This window comes from Uloborus diversus, chromosome 10 (assembly GCF_026930045.1).
Source record: "Uloborus diversus isolate 005 chromosome 10, Udiv.v.3.1, whole genome shotgun sequence".
In the NCBI taxonomy this organism is placed as follows: Eukaryota; Metazoa; Arthropoda; class Arachnida; order Araneae; family Uloboridae; genus Uloborus; species Uloborus diversus.
The window spans coordinates 124,703,742-124,721,236 of NC_072740.1; the positions used below are offsets into that span (position 1 = coordinate 124,703,742).

The following is a 17,495-nucleotide window of genomic DNA, read 5'->3' on the forward strand; positions in this document are numbered from 1 at the left end:
TAAAGAAATTTAGTGTAAAAATTAGCGAAACAAGAAAAAACATGACAAATACCACATGACAGGAGAGTTTCCCTGTTTTTTTTTTTTTTTTTTTTTTTTTTTTTTTTGAATCAGAATCCAAAGTCAGAAAATTCCAAAATCCAGAAAGGTTGCAGTTCCAAGCATTCTAGATTTGGGATCCATTTAAATTATGTAGATATAGAAATGTTCTGGATTCAAGCAATATGTTCTGGAAATTATCCAAAATCATTGTCTGGCCAAATCGTCAGGTAAACTATCTCATGCAAGGCTTACACAGACAGAACACAATTTACAGTGAAACCTGTGTAAGTTGACCACTTGCAGTGCACTACTTTAGTGATCAACTTACAAAGGTTGATTTATATGAGAAGGGCTAATTCCGTGCCTGAAAAAAGGCGGTCAACTTACAAGGGTGATCAACTTCACAGGTTTTCTGTACTTAGTTGATATACTGGTGCAAGAAGAGCCCTAACATGAAATTGTGGAATGCACTGTAAAAGTTAGGTTTCTCACTAAAACTGAGCCTTCCTGCATAGCATCTTTGGGAAGTTATCCATTTCTTAAGATGTCTCAGCAATAATCTGAAATTAGTAGTTGATCTTCTTGTACAAGGAAATGGTTTTTGTGGTCATCCAGAAAATTTACTGATTGCCATGATCAATGACACACAATCATCTGAGAAAATTAGATGCATAGGATAATCTTAAAAGGCTGAGCTCTTACTAATGAAACTGTTCTTGATTTTTGTCATTCTACCTCTCAATTTTCAAGCAAGTGACTGTACATAATTGATTAACTGGCAGAATTTTGCCCTCGCGGACCTTCCACTGACCAAACATATACCCAATGCAGAACTTAAGAATGACTGAAAATGGGGACGTTATTGAAAGTGACATACCTGCCAACTCTACTGGATTTTCCGGGAGACTCCCGGATTTTTGACATTTCTCCCGGTCTCCCGATTTTTATTGAAAATCTCCCGGTTTTTATTAATCTCTAAAAAAAAATCCTTCCATTTAGGGATTTTCTTGAAAATGAAAACACCAAACCCCTTTAAAATAAATTTTTACATCATTTTAGCGCTTTTACTCCATGGTTTGAAAGTTTCCCACTCAATTTCAAACTTTAGCGCATTGGAATCTGTCAACATCAGTTCTTGTTTACATTTGCGATCTCGCTTCGCGCACTCATCGCTAAGCCTATGTTGCTTAATTACAACATTTCTTCCTGTACACAAAACGACTGCTATTATCGGGCACTTTGCAGCCGAAAAAAGTAGATTAAATCTTGTTGAAGACCTGAAAAAAACCTGTCTATGATTGAATTTTTACAGATAATTGAAATTCTTTTTTTCCCTAAATAACTTTTCATTGAAAAAGTATTACTTTAACTTTTATTCTTCCATTTAATAATTTCATTAATTAAGCTCTGTATATGACTCAAGGAACTTGCATATGATTGTACTTTAAGAGATGGTATAACTTTGATATACCCCCCCCCCAAAAAAAAAAAAAAAATTTCGCGCAAAATCTGGCACTCCCTACGGACTTTTTAGGGTTGCTGTTTCTTATTTTTGTGTTGCCCATTTAGGTTTTTTCAGCTTTTAGGTTTTTGCTGTTGCCAAATTTAGTATTTTCTTGTATTTTGTACCATAAGTGAGAAAAAAAGTGGCCAAATTTCCGATTTGGGGGGAGTATATCAAAGTAGTTCCTAAGAGATAATAAAAAATCCCCATTTTCCCCTCAATAACATGTAAAAAAGCGATATTGCGCTACATTGAAAAAATCTACTGGATTTTTTTCTTTGGATGTTGGCAGGTATGAAGTGAGTTGTGGAATTTACCATGTCAAAGGCAAGCGGTCGAAAAAGCAGTTTGTTTAGTGACAAAAGCATTTTCATCTGTTAGTGGAGCAACAAGTGATGAGGGCTTTGAGTGGGCACTATGGTAAAGTTCAAATGCAGCCACCTCCTTGAGGTGAATTCTAAGTTATTTCTCTCCCCTCCCCCCAATTTACTAGTTGAACCATGTCTGTGGACTCTTACTGGTGAGATAAATTTTCTTTATCTACCAGTTTGTTGGCACTCTTAGCTTCAATGAGAGGGCATTTGCCCCAACTTGGTTATTCCTTTTACAGACTGATGAGCACAAGCAAGGACAAAACTGCAGTCTCTGGGTGCGAAAACTCGGTTGTCGGTATATTACATGTGTAAAACTGGCTTTTTAGTTTTTTAGAATAGGGTTAAAAGGTAAAATTCTGCAAATATTCGAAATTTCATTTTTCGAGTGGATGGCTTAAGTATCTCATGATATCAAAACATATTTTTCATGAGCAAAGAATCTTACTGGGCAACATTTTCACAGCAAGTGATTTTTTTAAATTCTGCATACGGAATTTAAAAAATAATAAATGTCAATTTTTATATGTTGGGCAAAACATCAAGGGCCTGGCAAAAAATTTTAAATAAATTTTAATTATTAAAAAAAAATTATTCGCCCATTATTTTGGCGAAACATTGAGGATCTGGCAGGGAATCTAAATATATTTTAATTTCCAAAAGGTATTTTGCCTGGCCATTTGATGCCAATACGCAACTTTTCCCTCCACAGGCGATTTTGAATACAGTTTTATTTTTATAGTTGTGTAATTTCAATTGTTTTCTTACTGATTATTTAAAACTACATATATTTTATTTATAGTGTCATGTATAAGCAGGAAAGTCTTACTAGTACAGCTGAAGTTTTCATTGATCCAAATGAATGGTCAGATGATGGTACTGTAAGTTTAACAAAAAAGGAGTTTTCTGAAGATGGAGAATATTTAGCATATGGAATGAGTCAAAGTGGTTCTGACTGGAACAAGATTAAGGTTAATGTCTTTACAACTGTAAACTCTTTTCAACTGTGTGTAATGTTTGATTTTATTTTCTATAGTTAGTTTTAATGAAAAGATTGAAATTTAAGTAGTATGACTGACTCACATGCCAGTATTTAATATATTTAGTAATGCTTAGATTTATTTATACTAAAAGATCAGCAATAGGCTCTGAGCCTAGGTGGGCTGGTTCAAGTTTATTTATCATTCTCCAGGACATATTTTCACTGCATTACAAATATCAGCTACTTCCTGTAAACTAGTCCAAATGCCTACTACCAGAAATATAGTTAGGGTTCTTTTCAAGGCATGAAAATGCTCCATGACATTTTTAGAGGCATGAAATTTATTTTGAAAGAGGGAAATATACCTAGACAGGCAAGTCCATAATATCAAGAGACTGCCAAAAGTTGTAAAATCTTTGGTGCCAGAAAAAAAAAAAAAAAAAAACTTTAGGCACCTGGCAAATTATTTCTCAAATTGTGTGGGACAATTTAGTTCAACATGGCTTTGGAAAGATTCTTGCTCCAGAAAAAACTTATCATCAAGGTATTTAATTAGTTAGAGGATTCATTACGCCCACAAGAGCAATCTCATTAAAAAAACTCATCTAAGATGGCAAGGAAAGGAGATGTATGCTATTTTAATTTTGAACTTTTATAATGTGACATTTTAGCTTTAAAAAAATAGCCAAGTATTCAAATGTAAGGTTTTAAAAATTACCACACTGTGTGCGTTTTTTTTTTTTTTTTTTTTTTTTTTTTTTTTTTTTTTTTTTTTTTTTTTTTTTTTTTGTCAATTCTCCATGATTCTACAGTTGATTAAGAGTACAAATTGAAAAATACACTTAATTTGACTTTTATGGGGTATTTTGTATTTCCATGAGTGATATCTGGTTTGTGGAAATGTAAAAACTATTTCTGCCTGCAACCCTGTTGAAGTAGTTACTTTCCTAACTTCAAGATTACCTTAGGGTTTAAAAAACTTAAAATGATGAACCTCTGGTTCTTCTTTCTGGGTATAACAATTAGCTCATTAACATCTTCAGTCTTAATTATTTTAAATAACTGTAACATGTTTTGTCTGGCTCCTTAGCTTGAGACTAAATAATAAGCCTGGGTTCATAACTTTCATCAGAAAGTCCATTTGGCTAATCAAGTAGCTATCCTTTGAACGTTTTTTCAATGATTTAATATATTGAGACATGGAGACTAAATATAAACAGCAGACTCAAAATGAGGGTTTACAATACTTCTATATATAAGTGCAAGAATTTTCTTGAAAACTTTCGGAATAGATATATTTGGAAATCTATGCATTTTGTTTGCTGTTTTGGATGCTCAGCTGCTTTGCTGACTAAACTTGAAGTCCTGACTAGTTGAAACACCCTAATTAACAACTTTGAGTTTCACTAATTGTGCATTCCTGAAATTAATAGCTTGCATGCTTATTTATATCACCTAAGTAAAGCATTTGATATTTTCCAATGTAATACAAGAGACTCTTCTAATATGCTTGCTTAAAAACATACAGTCGGACCTCCATATATCGAAGTAGCAAATTGCCAGAAAAAATTCGATGTATAGAAACAATGTTAGTTTATCATAAAAATCATCTAAAACATTAAAATTGTAGCTAATTTTCGCCAACTGTAATGCTGTTTAATGTTTTTGAGTGAATTTTCTGCAAATGTCAGTACTTTTATTACTGCTTTCCGATTTCTCATAACAGGAACTCTGCTTGCGGAAGTACTAAATTTACCAGCAATGACATTTTTGCACCTTCATACATCTTTATTCTTCGGCAATTCAACTTGATCTGCAACATTAGGGGAGTTTCATTTTGACAATGTAATCGAGAGAAAATTAAAAAATCTATCTACTTGATTGATTTTTCACTGAAGCTAGAAAGACTAGGAATGATAATCAACAGATAATGGGGATAACTTGAAACTGATTTACTGTATTACTGGTTGTAACTAAGATTTGAAATAAACTTGAGGGATTTATGAACTCCAGAACGGAACAATGACCTATCTACACATCCCTCAACCCCAGATTTCTTGTGAGTTTCGTAGCAACCTTTAGTTAACTTAATTTTCTTCCGTAACCATCATTTTGTACGAGACAAACAATCTAAAGTGGAAAAAAATCTACGAATGTCTCGAAAGAAATTTGATTTGATATATAGAGATTTTTTCAATATATAGAAACAATTTTTCTATGGAAATTTTGTGGTACTTGTACTGGATATTTGGAAGTTTGATATATGTAGGTTAGACTGTAAAAGGTTTGCCAGAAGATGCAGAACAGCTCTGTGCATAAGAGAAAAATTTGTTATATTGCAATTGTTGCGCATTAATTCCTTAAATGGATTATAAGCAAACATTATTTTGATTATATGCTATCGGAAATAAATAACTACCTTATTTCCTAAGAGCAGAACTAAAAACAATAATGTAAAAAAGTAAAAGTTTATCAAAAAAAAAAAAAAAACCTTTTATATTGAATTTACTATTAATCTTTAATAAATTGGAAAATGTTATGATTCTTTCTATCCTTCTTTTCAGTAAAAGTTATTGATTTGGAAATTATTAGTGAAGCTTATTATTTTGTTGCAATCTGTTTTGTATTTTTTCTAGCCACACATTGATAACATTATTTATAAGTTTACTCTTTTAAGTTTTCTTGATGATATTGAACTAGTTTTTAAATCTTTTGTGTTGTTTCCAATGAACCTCAAATAATCTTCATATTTGAAGTTGTTGCTATTGAAGTTACTTTTTAAAAAGTTAGAATACCTTACATAATGTAACTCCTCTTGAAGCTATTTTTTTTTCTTCCCAATCACGATTGTCAATAACTTTGACTTGATTCTCTTAACGCCTAGTAGCGCATGAGGGCACTAGCATGGCATTCCATCTCGACCAATTTAATGCCAATAGTGCCCTGGCACTACCCCAGCTTGGCCAGCCAAAAGCATTTCTTTCCTGTATGGCCATCTGATACCAGGTTAGTTTTGGACACCCGCTCTTCCTTTTGCCATCAGGGGTCCACGTGAGAGAAGTTCTTGTTGGGTCTATTGTGCCAGCATTCTGAAAACATGTCCTATCCATGACCATTTGTGCTTTTTTACAAGTGTGGTTATGAGCTTGCAATTTGTATGTTAATATAGGTCTGTATTTCATATTTTATTTGGCCAGTATATGTTTAATATTTTTCTCAGGCATTTCGTTTGAAAGGCATAGAGCTCTTTTTCTTGCTGTCTAGTTAGCTTCCATGTATTGCTGCCATAGAGCAGGACTGGTCTAACTGTTGAATTGAAAATTTGTATTTTGAGTTTTATGTGTATGTTGTTAAATCTCCATATTTTATACAGAGATTTGTAGGTACATTGGGCTTTTTTAATTCTTATTGATACATCATTATTTGTACCTCCCTCAGATGAAACATATGCCCCAAGGCAAATAAAATTGTCAATTTCGTCTATTTCCTTTCCATTTCTGCAATTTTTTTCATTTTTGTTACCTTTAATTTCATCATCTCTGTCTTGCCTTCATTAATTTTCAATCTGACTTTCCTTGCATTTTCTTCCCGCTTACTTTGTTTTTGACTTCATAGTTTCAAGGCTTGATGACAGTAGAACAATGTCATCTGCATAGTCTAAATCTTCAAGATGGTCATGCAAAGTCCATCTTATTCTAGTTTTACATTGTTTCAGGGTGTGTCTCATTGTCCAGTCAATTACTATGTTGAATAACAGTTCTGACAAAATTTATTTCAAAATTTTCTGAACTTTAACTCATTTGACATGGATGCCGACAGAACAAAGTATTCCGACTGCACAGGACTTGGCAGCTGTCGTCTATCCTTATTCCCCAGTTTTCTCCCCCACTGAGCCTATTATATTAAATTTCATTAAAATTATACATTACGAGGGCTGTCTGAAAAGTTTCCCACTTAACAAAGAAAAATGATATTTACCATCCAAGCAGACTTATTTTTCAACATAGTCTCCTTCTATGTCCTCACATTTGATCCAGCGATGCTCCCATCCTTGTAGCACATCCAAATAGTATGATGAGTCTTTCTCTTCAAAATATCTGTTCACAAAGTTGATTATCTCTTCATTTGAGGAAAACCTTTATCCCCCAAGAGCTTCTTTCAGCTTAGGGAACAAGAAAAAGTCACTTGGGGCCAGGTCTGCTGAGTAGGGTGGGTGCTCAATCAGTTCGTATTTTCATAGATTTTAGCCGTTGAAACGGCTGAGGTGTGCTGGAGCGTTGTCTTGGTGAAAAAGGACTTTTTTCTTTTTCTAAGGAAGCCATTTTTCCTCAATTTCATCGTTTAGTTTCTGAAGCAGAGTCACATAGTATGCTTCTGTTATGGATTTATCTTTTTCAAGATTGTCTATGAGGATGATTCCATGGCTATCCCAAAATACTGTTGCCATCACTTTTCCAGCAGAAGGATTCGTCTTGGCCGTTTTTGGAGCTGAGTCTCCCTTTACAGTCCACTGCTTTGTCTGTTTTTTGTTCCATGGGTGTAGTGGTGGATCCAGGTTTCATATACAGTGATTAGTCATCTGAAAATTCTGTTTTGTTGTGCAGGAATAGCGCCAACAGAGCACTGCAAATGTTTATTCGAACCCGTTTTTGGTCCAAAGTCAGCAAATGCGGCACCCAACATTTAGCCAGCTTGCACATGTCAATTTCTTGTTCAAAATGTGATAAGCACGTTCCTTGGAGATGCATATAACTTCTGCTATTTCACTAACCTTCAATCTACGGTCTTCCAGCACCATCTGATGAACTTTGGCAATGTTTTCATCAGTGACAGCAGTTTTAGGCTGACCTGAACGTTCATAATCACCGAAGCTGGTACCGCCACATTTAAATTCTGCTGCCAAAAAATTCACTGTAGTAGATGACGGAGCAGAGTCTCCGTACACAGCGTCCAACTTTTTAATCTGTGCAGGTGTATTCCCCTTCAAAAACAAGTAGCAAATAACTGCTCGAAACTCGATTTTTTTTCCATTTTCACAAAAACTGTCACATTAACTGAAGAAAAATGGCTGTCAAACAAACAATTTGAGCTAAAATTGGCGCCAGTTTTGGTTCTAAACTACCAAAGAATGTCTAAGTAAGTCCCACTTTAAATGACTAGTACTGCCATCTTTGCCATCAAGGTCAAAAACTTTTCAGACAGCCCTCGTAGCAACAATAGTTTTAAAATATTCTGTTCTATTGCAAATGAAGTCATTTTTAATTTCTTTTCTTCTTAGGTCAAATGTGTGAAGACAAAAGCAGATTTACCTGATATTATTGAGAATGTTAGATATTCTGGAATTTCATGGACTCATGATAATAAAGGATTTTTTTATTCTGTAAGTTATGTAGTTCTTTTTGAAGTGCTTTAAATTATATTTTTCCAGATGACTAATAATCATATTTTGTTGTAAAAATTCAATGTAGGTAGAGAGATCGGCAAGCTCATAAGTTGAAAGATCCAAATGTCTGTAGTGTTTTTTTAATAGTGAAATTTCAAAATTAGAAAGCTGTTTAAGAAGTCTATTGAAACTAGAAGTAACAATATGTGTGGTAGATGCAGGGTTTTTGCTTTGTCTCTTTCTACCTGGCTCCAAAAGACATTGGAAACTCTTTTGAAGTGGACTAATAAAAAATAAATAACCCTGTACGCTTTACAATAATTGTTTCAAAAATACTATTTGATGTTTATGTCAAAGGAAAAACATGTTTTTAAATAGTTTCTGTTCTGCCTAACTTCATTATGTGGTTTTAAGTATAGAATATTCTTTCAACCCCTTGGTAGATGCTCCCAATATTGTAGTATGTGTGAAATTGTGTTTTGTGTCAAAGGAGAACACTAACAGTTGTTCTTAATCAGTGTTTGATTATTTTGAAGTTAGTGACAATGTTAGTGTTTATTGATGTGAGCGGTATCAATTTTGTTTATGTCTAATATGAGTTATTTTAAGCATAAGTTTGAAACTAAAGCAAAAATTTGAAAGCAATAAAAGAAGTAACTCATGCTGAGATGTATACAGTACAGAGTATTTCATTTTTTTCTTCTTATTAATCCATGCAGTTAGAACAAACACATAAATAAACTACTTATGTTCTATAAATCTATTTTTGTTGATTTATTTTCTTCGCTAAAAACCACTCTTTCAAAAAGTTTTCACCTTATAAAATTTTAATTTAAGATTGAAATACTTTTCATGAATTTTTAATGAGGCCTAATACTTTTCTTCCAAGAGTAACTACTTTTGAATACCTTGATACCAACATCAAACATTATCTTCTAATATGTAAAAATCCCTAAAAGTGAGATTTTTGTATAATTAGAATTTCAGAAAAAGCCATCAGAGTGAAGTGATTTGTCATGAATTATTTTTGTGAATATCTGTTTATGTTTGTAAGTTAAGTGCTTATGTTGAGGAAAGAAAAGTATTTTTATGTAGGGATTAAAGCTGTCTTTTTTTTTTCTAATTTTTATTTCATTCCTTATAATCAGTTTTGTTAGCCTTGATCATTAATGATGCATAATTTCTTAACTTGAAAAATCCATGCTTTACTTTTTCAGAAAATTGTAATTCACTTGAAAACAATTTTCATTCAATCAAAAATTTAGCATGAAATCCACTTGCTCTAAAGAATGCTTTGGCAGCTATATTGGCGTACCAGGCAAAGATACCTTCCTTCAATGTGCCACTCATTCAATTTATATAGATAGCAAAATTAAGGTTCTTTTTTCTTTCAACAGCTGTTCATAACTAGTAAAAAGATAACTGATATGGAATTCATTTCGCCAAAAGTATATTGTATTAATAAAATAGGATTCATCCTCACCAGAAAATATGTGATGTACTGTAATGCGATTCTGTCCTTATTATTACTGTGAAACGTGCCTATGATCTCATTCTATTAAGATAAAAATCTTGTCTTTCATAAATTTTGCAAAATTTTGAATAAACTTCAAGGGAAATTTTTGCTGGTGCCCCTAATAATTATTGCTTTTAAATTGCAGTGCTTTCCAAAAGTAGAAGGCAAAGCTGATGGCACTGAAACAACTGCTAATCAATATCACAAATTATACTATCATAGACTTAATACTAGTCAAGCTGATGATGTTCTTTGTATGGAATTTCCCGATGAGCCAAACTGGAGAGTGTAAGATGGTCTTTTCTTTTCTTTTTTTTAGTGTTTCACCAGAAAGTGACTTTTCCGTATACCAGATTCTGGATATCCTGCGAATATCGTTTGCCAGATTTGGATATCCGGACCAAATGTCCTGCGGATATGCGACTTCACAGTTACTTTTAGTTACACTGCATGTTCACTTATTTTTATGAATGCTGTTTCAAAATAATAAACTTGCTACAAAAATCATTTCCTTAAAAACATACTCAATGCATTTTAACATAATTTTTAAAACCTCTATATTTTAGTGCATAGTGTATTCAAGTAGTGCTGCATGTAAAATGAAACTACTGTGTTTTATTTCTACAGATTTCTTTCATAGAAAACTAACTTTCAAAAAAAATAATTCATTATATACCCATAGTTTAAACTTATAAATCATTTTTAGCTTACATTTTGAAGTTTTTCGGTATCAAAGATCATTCAAATAAGATTTTATATGAACAATACTTGTATAAAACATTTTACTAATATTATATCCATGTTTAGATGATTTAATGATAAAACAAATGAAAAAAAAAACCTCTCAAACTTTGTTAAACAGTTTTTTTAGTTTTCAAAAGAAATTATAATTATTTAATAGTTTTATAATTCGCAATTATCTTTAGAATGAGTTGTAATTGTTATTAGCTTTACATAATGTAGAAAAAAAAAACTTCATTATAAAGTAATACATTTTCCCGTTTCCTGTTTTGTAATGATATAAATCAAAATTTTGCTGTGAAATTCTATGTAAAGTTTTTCTAACATACAAGTAAAAAAAGAAAATATCAAAGGGGACCATGTTCATTCTTTTCAGAGCAAATTAAAAAGCTTGTACTCAACCAGCTCAAAATATTAATCGACTTAAAATATTACTTTGATTCCCAAAAAAGGCACACATTCTTAAAAGATGCAAATTAATATTTAAAAACTAATTAGTAATCTTATACCTTGATAATCATCTTAAAAATGTACTATTTTTCCAAATAATAAAGGTATTCATTCTTAAAATATGCAAATTAACAACCTTAAATAATTTAAACTCTTATTTAATAGGAGGGTTATCCAGAAAGTAAAGAACGATTTTGTATAAAAACTTTAATAACTGATATAAAAAAGTAAATCTTTGTTAACATTCTAAACTTAAGTAACTTTTCTACATAGTCACTGTTTAAATTTAAGTACTTGTCATAGCATTTTACAAGTTTTTCTTCACATTCTGCATACACAGTTGCCCCCCAAGCTGTTGAACCATTGAGGGCGTTCTTGAAGCAAAGATCCCAAGTCTTGTGAAGTGATATATTTTAAAGCAAAGCATTGAAAGAAATAAGGTTTCTTTTGCTAGTTTTCACATAAAACGAGTCAACCATTCGTTGTTCTAGAGTCATGTGACTTGGGGTCTTTGCCTCAGCTTTTGCTAAACAAATGATTTGACTTGCTCCTTCTGTTTACTAATTCCTGCTCTAAGTGTTGAAGTCATTAAGAGCATCCTTAGGGGGAGGGGGAGTTTCAGCGTCAAAAAAAAAAACACTTTTTTTTCGTTAGAAAGTGGTTTCACTAAATTTATTTAAACCTTTTGTGCATTATTATGTATGGTTTTAATAATATTCTAAAAAAAAATTTTTGATCAAAATAACCAGAGACAAGTGAATGAAAGAGCTTTTCCCAGAGCGCCTTTGGAGAAAGACGACTTTTTTTCACTCCATGCCGAGTGGTGTAGCAGCTCTTATTGTGGCACGTGGTGGCCGCACAAAATACTAATTTCTATTTCTTTTTATTGTTTGTTTGGTTTGAAAATGTAATCATTTATTTGTATCATTACCACTCAACTGTGTATTAAATTTCATTCAACTAGGATGCTTCCTTCATGGTGTTGCAATTTTCACAAACAGGAGTGTATTTGGCTCCCCCCCTCTTTGTCACAAAACGACATGTTCACGTGTTGTGCTATTCATAAACATATTGTTATGAAAAAAATTTTTGTTTCTTTCAAAATATGTCACACTTCTTGTCCTCTCTCTTCCCCTTGTCACTAACCCACAATTTCAGGATTGTCTTTAAAGGGGAACTTCATTTGTAGACAAGTGTTTAAGAGTTTAATTATTTTTTTTTATTTTATTTTAGTGGAGCAGTTGTTAGCGACTGTGGTAAATATCTACTAGCTTCTGTCCAAGAATCCTGTAAAAATAACATGCTATATGTGTGTGACCTGACTAAATCTGGAATAACTGGTACTAATTTTGTGAATATCATTAGTTATTGCATTTTTTTCAAAAGCATTTTTTTTCCATAGTTTTTCGATTTTAAACAGAATTATTTCTTGTTGTGTTGAAGATGGTTTATTTAAAAATTATTTATATGAATTGCACATATGTTAATACTTAGTTTTTTATGAATTGCCAACTGCTACAAAAAATCATAATTTCTACGAACTACACTACGAAAACACGTCCAAAAAGTATGATTTTTCTTCATTTTTTAAATTGCTTAAGAAATTTCCATCAATTCAGATATTGTCCACTTGAGTAATCATTTAGTTAATAATGCTTTTGTGCTAACTAATGTTTCATATTTTGGCTTAAAAAAAAGAATTTATCATACTAAATGATAAAGTAATTAAAAATTAAATATTTTTTCAAAATTAACTGGAACTTGTCCGAATGTATATTTATCATGAAATTTCAAAAGTAACCATTCCATCGATTTTACTCCTCCCCCCTTTAACAGAAAGTAAGATCATTCTGTAATCCTGTATATCCTTGTAATTTTTGCCGACCTTCTTCATTTGCCACTCCCTCAAAACACACACACCAAACATTTTCAGCTCTGCTTGACAGAACATTTTCAATGTTTTAGTTCCCCCCCTCCATGTGCAGGTTTTCTTTTCCTAAGTTCCAGCGATTCATTCCTTCCACTTTGTCTTGGCCTATTTTGATGCTAGGACGCCTTTTCTTTTTGTTCATATGTGTTATATAAAGAAACTTATTTGGAATGTACACTAAAAATGAACATTGACGCCATGTGGAAAACACATTCTTTAAAAATTGTCGCAAAACTTAGAAATAACCTACTACTTAAGACAACTTTGAAAAAATCTTGAAATAATTATCCCCTGCCACCCTATATTTATCAGTTTGGTTATGAAAATGGGGGGGGGGGGGACTTTCTAGATTTTATTAAAGTAACTTATTCATTATGTGTTACATTTGTTATGAAAGGCGTCGTTCCCCCCTCCCCCCCCCCCCAGCACTCTGCTGGGTCAGTTTGATTGAATATTTTTTTTATTATGCCTTCATTTGTTTCTTGTGAGTTTTCGTTGAATGCTTTCGTTCAAAGCTAAAACATGCGCTAGAATTTAATTTTATTCAATTCATTCATTGCAACAGGAATTTTTACTTGCAACAGTTTATTGTGAAGTTTTCACTCCATGTCAAGTGATCCTAAGTTAATTCATAACATTTTTGGATTTCTTTGAAATTTGGCGCATCGATTGTACTCTTCAAGGTGATTAAAATTCCAAATATTTAGATTTTTCTCTTTTATTATTTTATTTATGAGACTTCGATTTTTGAAAAAAATCTCTTTTTTTCATGGATGCTTGAACATAAAATGGAGGATAACTCAGCATTATATATAGGTAGAAAGATTTGGTAAGAAGCATTTTAAAGTACATCAGTTGCTGTTTATGCAACATGACTAATTTTGTAAAAATTTTCATTTTTCAAAATTTAAATTTAAAATTTAAATTTCTCAGAAAACATATGATTTTTTTTTAATTTCCAAAAAATTTTGTGTATTTTATCTTATCTTCACTTGTACAAAATTTCAACTTTGGATCTCAATGGGATCATATTTTCATAAATTTTTAAATAAAATTGACTTAAGAAATAATGCAGGGGTGTTAGTTTTCCGGGGCTACCACGGATTTCCGGGTTTTCCGAAAAAGCATTCCGGGTTTCCCAAAATGCTGTTCCGTGATTTTATTTTTTGCGCATTTTCTCCTCCTTCCCTGCCTTGCGAGCGCCAAACAAGAGGCGAAGGGGAGACGAGACCATGATGTCTAGCCCGGTTTCTGTAGTCGGCAGTTCAACGAGAAGAGCTTTAAAGCCCCTCCCTTTTTCTTCCCCCGCAAGCGCATTATCGTTGGCGCAGCTTTGCATCCTCCTAGTAGGATATGTCTTGATGGTAGGGGAGAGGGAGGGTAAACATACGTAGACAGAACGGAATTTCGGAATCACTCCACTGATGAGGGTAGCGTTGTTCGTCGTAGTTTGATAATAGCCATTTTGTCTCTTGTGTTCTCGCTTCTACGACTATGAGTTCGCTTTTGTGTTAAGCTTGTGTCTTCTATTAAGAAAATGAAAATTCTTTCCGAAGCGGACGATATTGCAGAAATTGAAAAAGGACTTAAAAATAAATTCCGATGGGAATGGCTGTCGAAGCTGGATCAACGCAACGAGAAAATAAGTGTTTGGTGCAAAAAAATTAATGAAGCTGGCAAATGTTTTTGCATTTGCTGCAACACTTCGATTAAATACAGTAATGAAGGGTTAAAATCCTTAAAAAACCATTCGGGTACAAGCACCCACAAACAAGCCCGTGAATCAGTTCTCCATTCTCAGGTTATAAATGCACTTTGTCCTGTTGGCGGGAGTATCTTCGAAAATGAAGAGGATAAATGTACTCTCGACACAGCATCAAGAAAAACAAGAGGCGAAGCTTTAATACTGAGTTTTATAGCGGAGAACTCGCTTGCATTTTCTTTAGCGCCGAAGTTAATAGAATTATCGAAAACCTTGGCGCTTGATATTTCCGCTTTAAAAGCTTTACAATTATCAAGATCGGCAGCAGCTTACAAAATGAAATATGGACTTTCCAAAACGATCAAAGATGAACAAATCGGAGAATTAAAGACTTCATTCTTTTCTCTAAACATAGATGAAAGCACTAGCAGGTCCTCTGATAGCGTATTGGCAGTACTGGTACGATATTTTTCTGAAGTTCAGAGTAAAGTGGTGCTGCGTCATTTGGCCTCTCTGAAGTTATCGGCTTGCAGCGCAGAAGCTGTGTATAATGCGGTCGTATCCCTTATGGAATCAAATGACATACCATGGAGTAATTTAATAAGTGTTTGTTTGGATTCGTGTAATACTATGCGAGGCAAAAAAAACGGAGCTGAAACGAAACTTAGAACAAAAAAAGCTCCTCATTTGTTAGATATAAGTGGGGAAACTTGCCACACTGCAAACAATTGCGCCAAAAAATTCACAGAACCTTTTCTGAAGCATTTGGAAATCTTGGTAGACAACATATATTTTGACTTAAAGAGCACTGATAAAAGGGAACTGTTTTTTGAAATTTGTGTTTTAATTAAAATTAAGCCCTTAAAGCCACTTTCTTGCCCGGATCATCGGTGGCTTTATGTTCTTCTTGTCATTGAGCGCCTAAAACATTTATGGGATGCATTATTAATTTTTTACTTCTCATGGAATACACCATTATATGAGGAACAGTTAGAAGAGATTTATGAAAAGAAGCAATTGCGTAAAGAAGAAATAGAATCAATTAAAAAAGTTCAAAAACTGTTGAAAAAAAAAAGATTAACTGCAGAAGGTAGAATTAGAAAAAACAGAATAACTCAAAGACTGTTTGAAGAACAAAAAAAGACTCTGTTTCTCATAGGAATCTATGAATCTGTTCTACCTCATTTTAACAGGTATGTAAAATTATTCCAGAGCAAGGAATGCCTTTTACATGAACTGCATGTGGAAATGGTTAACTTGACAAAAACATTTTTCGCCTTTTTCTTAAAGCATGAATTAGTTACAAATATTAATTCATTTAATGACATTTTAAAGATTAATATCGCAGATAGAGCAAATTGTCTTCCCGATAAACTAATTTTCACAGGGATGAATGCCAATCAAGGAAATGATCCTAGTTTTGATTTTAAAGAATTAAAAGAGGTTTTGAAAGTTGCTTATACTAAATGTGCTCAATATATGAAAAAAAAATTGCCGTTGAGTAATTCACTTCTAATAAATTTATCTGCCCTTAATCCTACCCCTAAGAGGGGTAACAACAACATTTGCTGCCATCATAAATTTGGCAAAATTATTGCCTACTGTAATTCCCGAAGAAGAAATACCTCTCTTAGATGCAGAACTAAGAGAGTATCAAATAGATAGCTCTCTATCTCAGCAGAGTAATAATTTGATTTCGTTTTGGACACATGTTATGAGTGTTCAGAATGGAGATAGCCTAAAATATGTTAAACTTTCAAAACTGATCAAAGCTGTATTGTCTTGTTTTCACGGGCCATCAGTTGAAAGTGCATTCAACTGGATGGACGATATAGTCACTGATAGCAGAACTTCATTAAATATGGAAAGTTTAGATGCTATACAAACTGTCAAGTATTATTTGCATTCTATGGGCACAAGCACCTGTGATATATTCGGCAGTAATGATCCTGTGCATGAACCGCTACAAGGAAATTTTGGAAGAAATTTATTGCATAGTTGGGCTGCTTATCAGCAAACACTACAGGTAAAAAATCCTTCTGTAAATCCATCTGAAGCATCGAGTAGTACAAGTAGCAATCATGTTCTTGAAACTGCATCACCTACTACTTCTGGTGAGGAAAAACAAAGACAGAAAAAAAGGAGTTTGTCACAAGACAACAGAACAGAAACTAAACAAACAAAAATTGGACGTTTTTTTAAATAAGTGGACCTTTTGTCAAAGAAATTGAGCATTTCTATATTCACTGTTCATTTTAAGTTATTTTTAATTGATTTTTTCTGTATGTATACAAGAGGCCTTCAAAGAATTTTTAATTTTTGCATCATAGAATAAAATTTCATATGACTAAAATAATTCATTTGTCAAAAATTTCAATATTAGTTTCCTTTCATGTTAAGAAACGAACTTCTGGCTTTTCTTTAAACTACTTAGGTGAGTGTATATTTGTTTCCTATTTGCTGTTTTTATGTTCACCTTCTGTGATATTTGCACAACAGGGATGCGCTGCTCAAAAAAGAAAAAATAAAGGGAGAAAAACACCATAAAGCACTCCTTCAAAAATTTCTATGGTTCAATCTGTGTTAATATGACCCCTCCCCTCATTGAAGATACCCCTGGAAATGAAACACATAGTGTTAGTAACCTCTCAGGGTTTCGTTGCTTTTCATTTTCACTTTCAGGGTTTTTGATGTTGAGTTACTATCACCCCTGATAATGATATTTTCCAGATTCTATTTAGTTAAATAATGGAGCTCTCTTACTGGTTGATGGTCTAGTGAGTAGTAAGTAGACATGACTATGCTTTATAGGAGCTGAAATGAACTTGTAGATTTGTAGTCCTCCCTCCCTGCCACACCCCCACTTTTTATCGA

At 32.9% G+C, this 17,495-nt stretch overlaps 1 protein-coding gene across 1 annotated transcript in view; it reads left to right on the plus strand.

The window, feature by feature from the left end:
- LOC129231835 (prolyl endopeptidase-like) overlaps positions 1 to 17,495 on the plus strand; it is a 100,068-nt gene that overhangs the window by 19,567 nt on the left and 63,006 nt on the right. The window contains exons 4-7 of the mRNA XM_054866215.1: positions 2,720 to 2,888; positions 8,178 to 8,279; positions 9,944 to 10,086; positions 12,223 to 12,329. Of these exons, the coding sequence (XP_054722190.1) occupies positions 2,720 to 2,888; positions 8,178 to 8,279; positions 9,944 to 10,086; positions 12,223 to 12,329 (521 nt within the window). The remainder of the gene's footprint in view (positions 1 to 2,719; positions 2,889 to 8,177; positions 8,280 to 9,943; positions 10,087 to 12,222; positions 12,330 to 17,495) is intronic.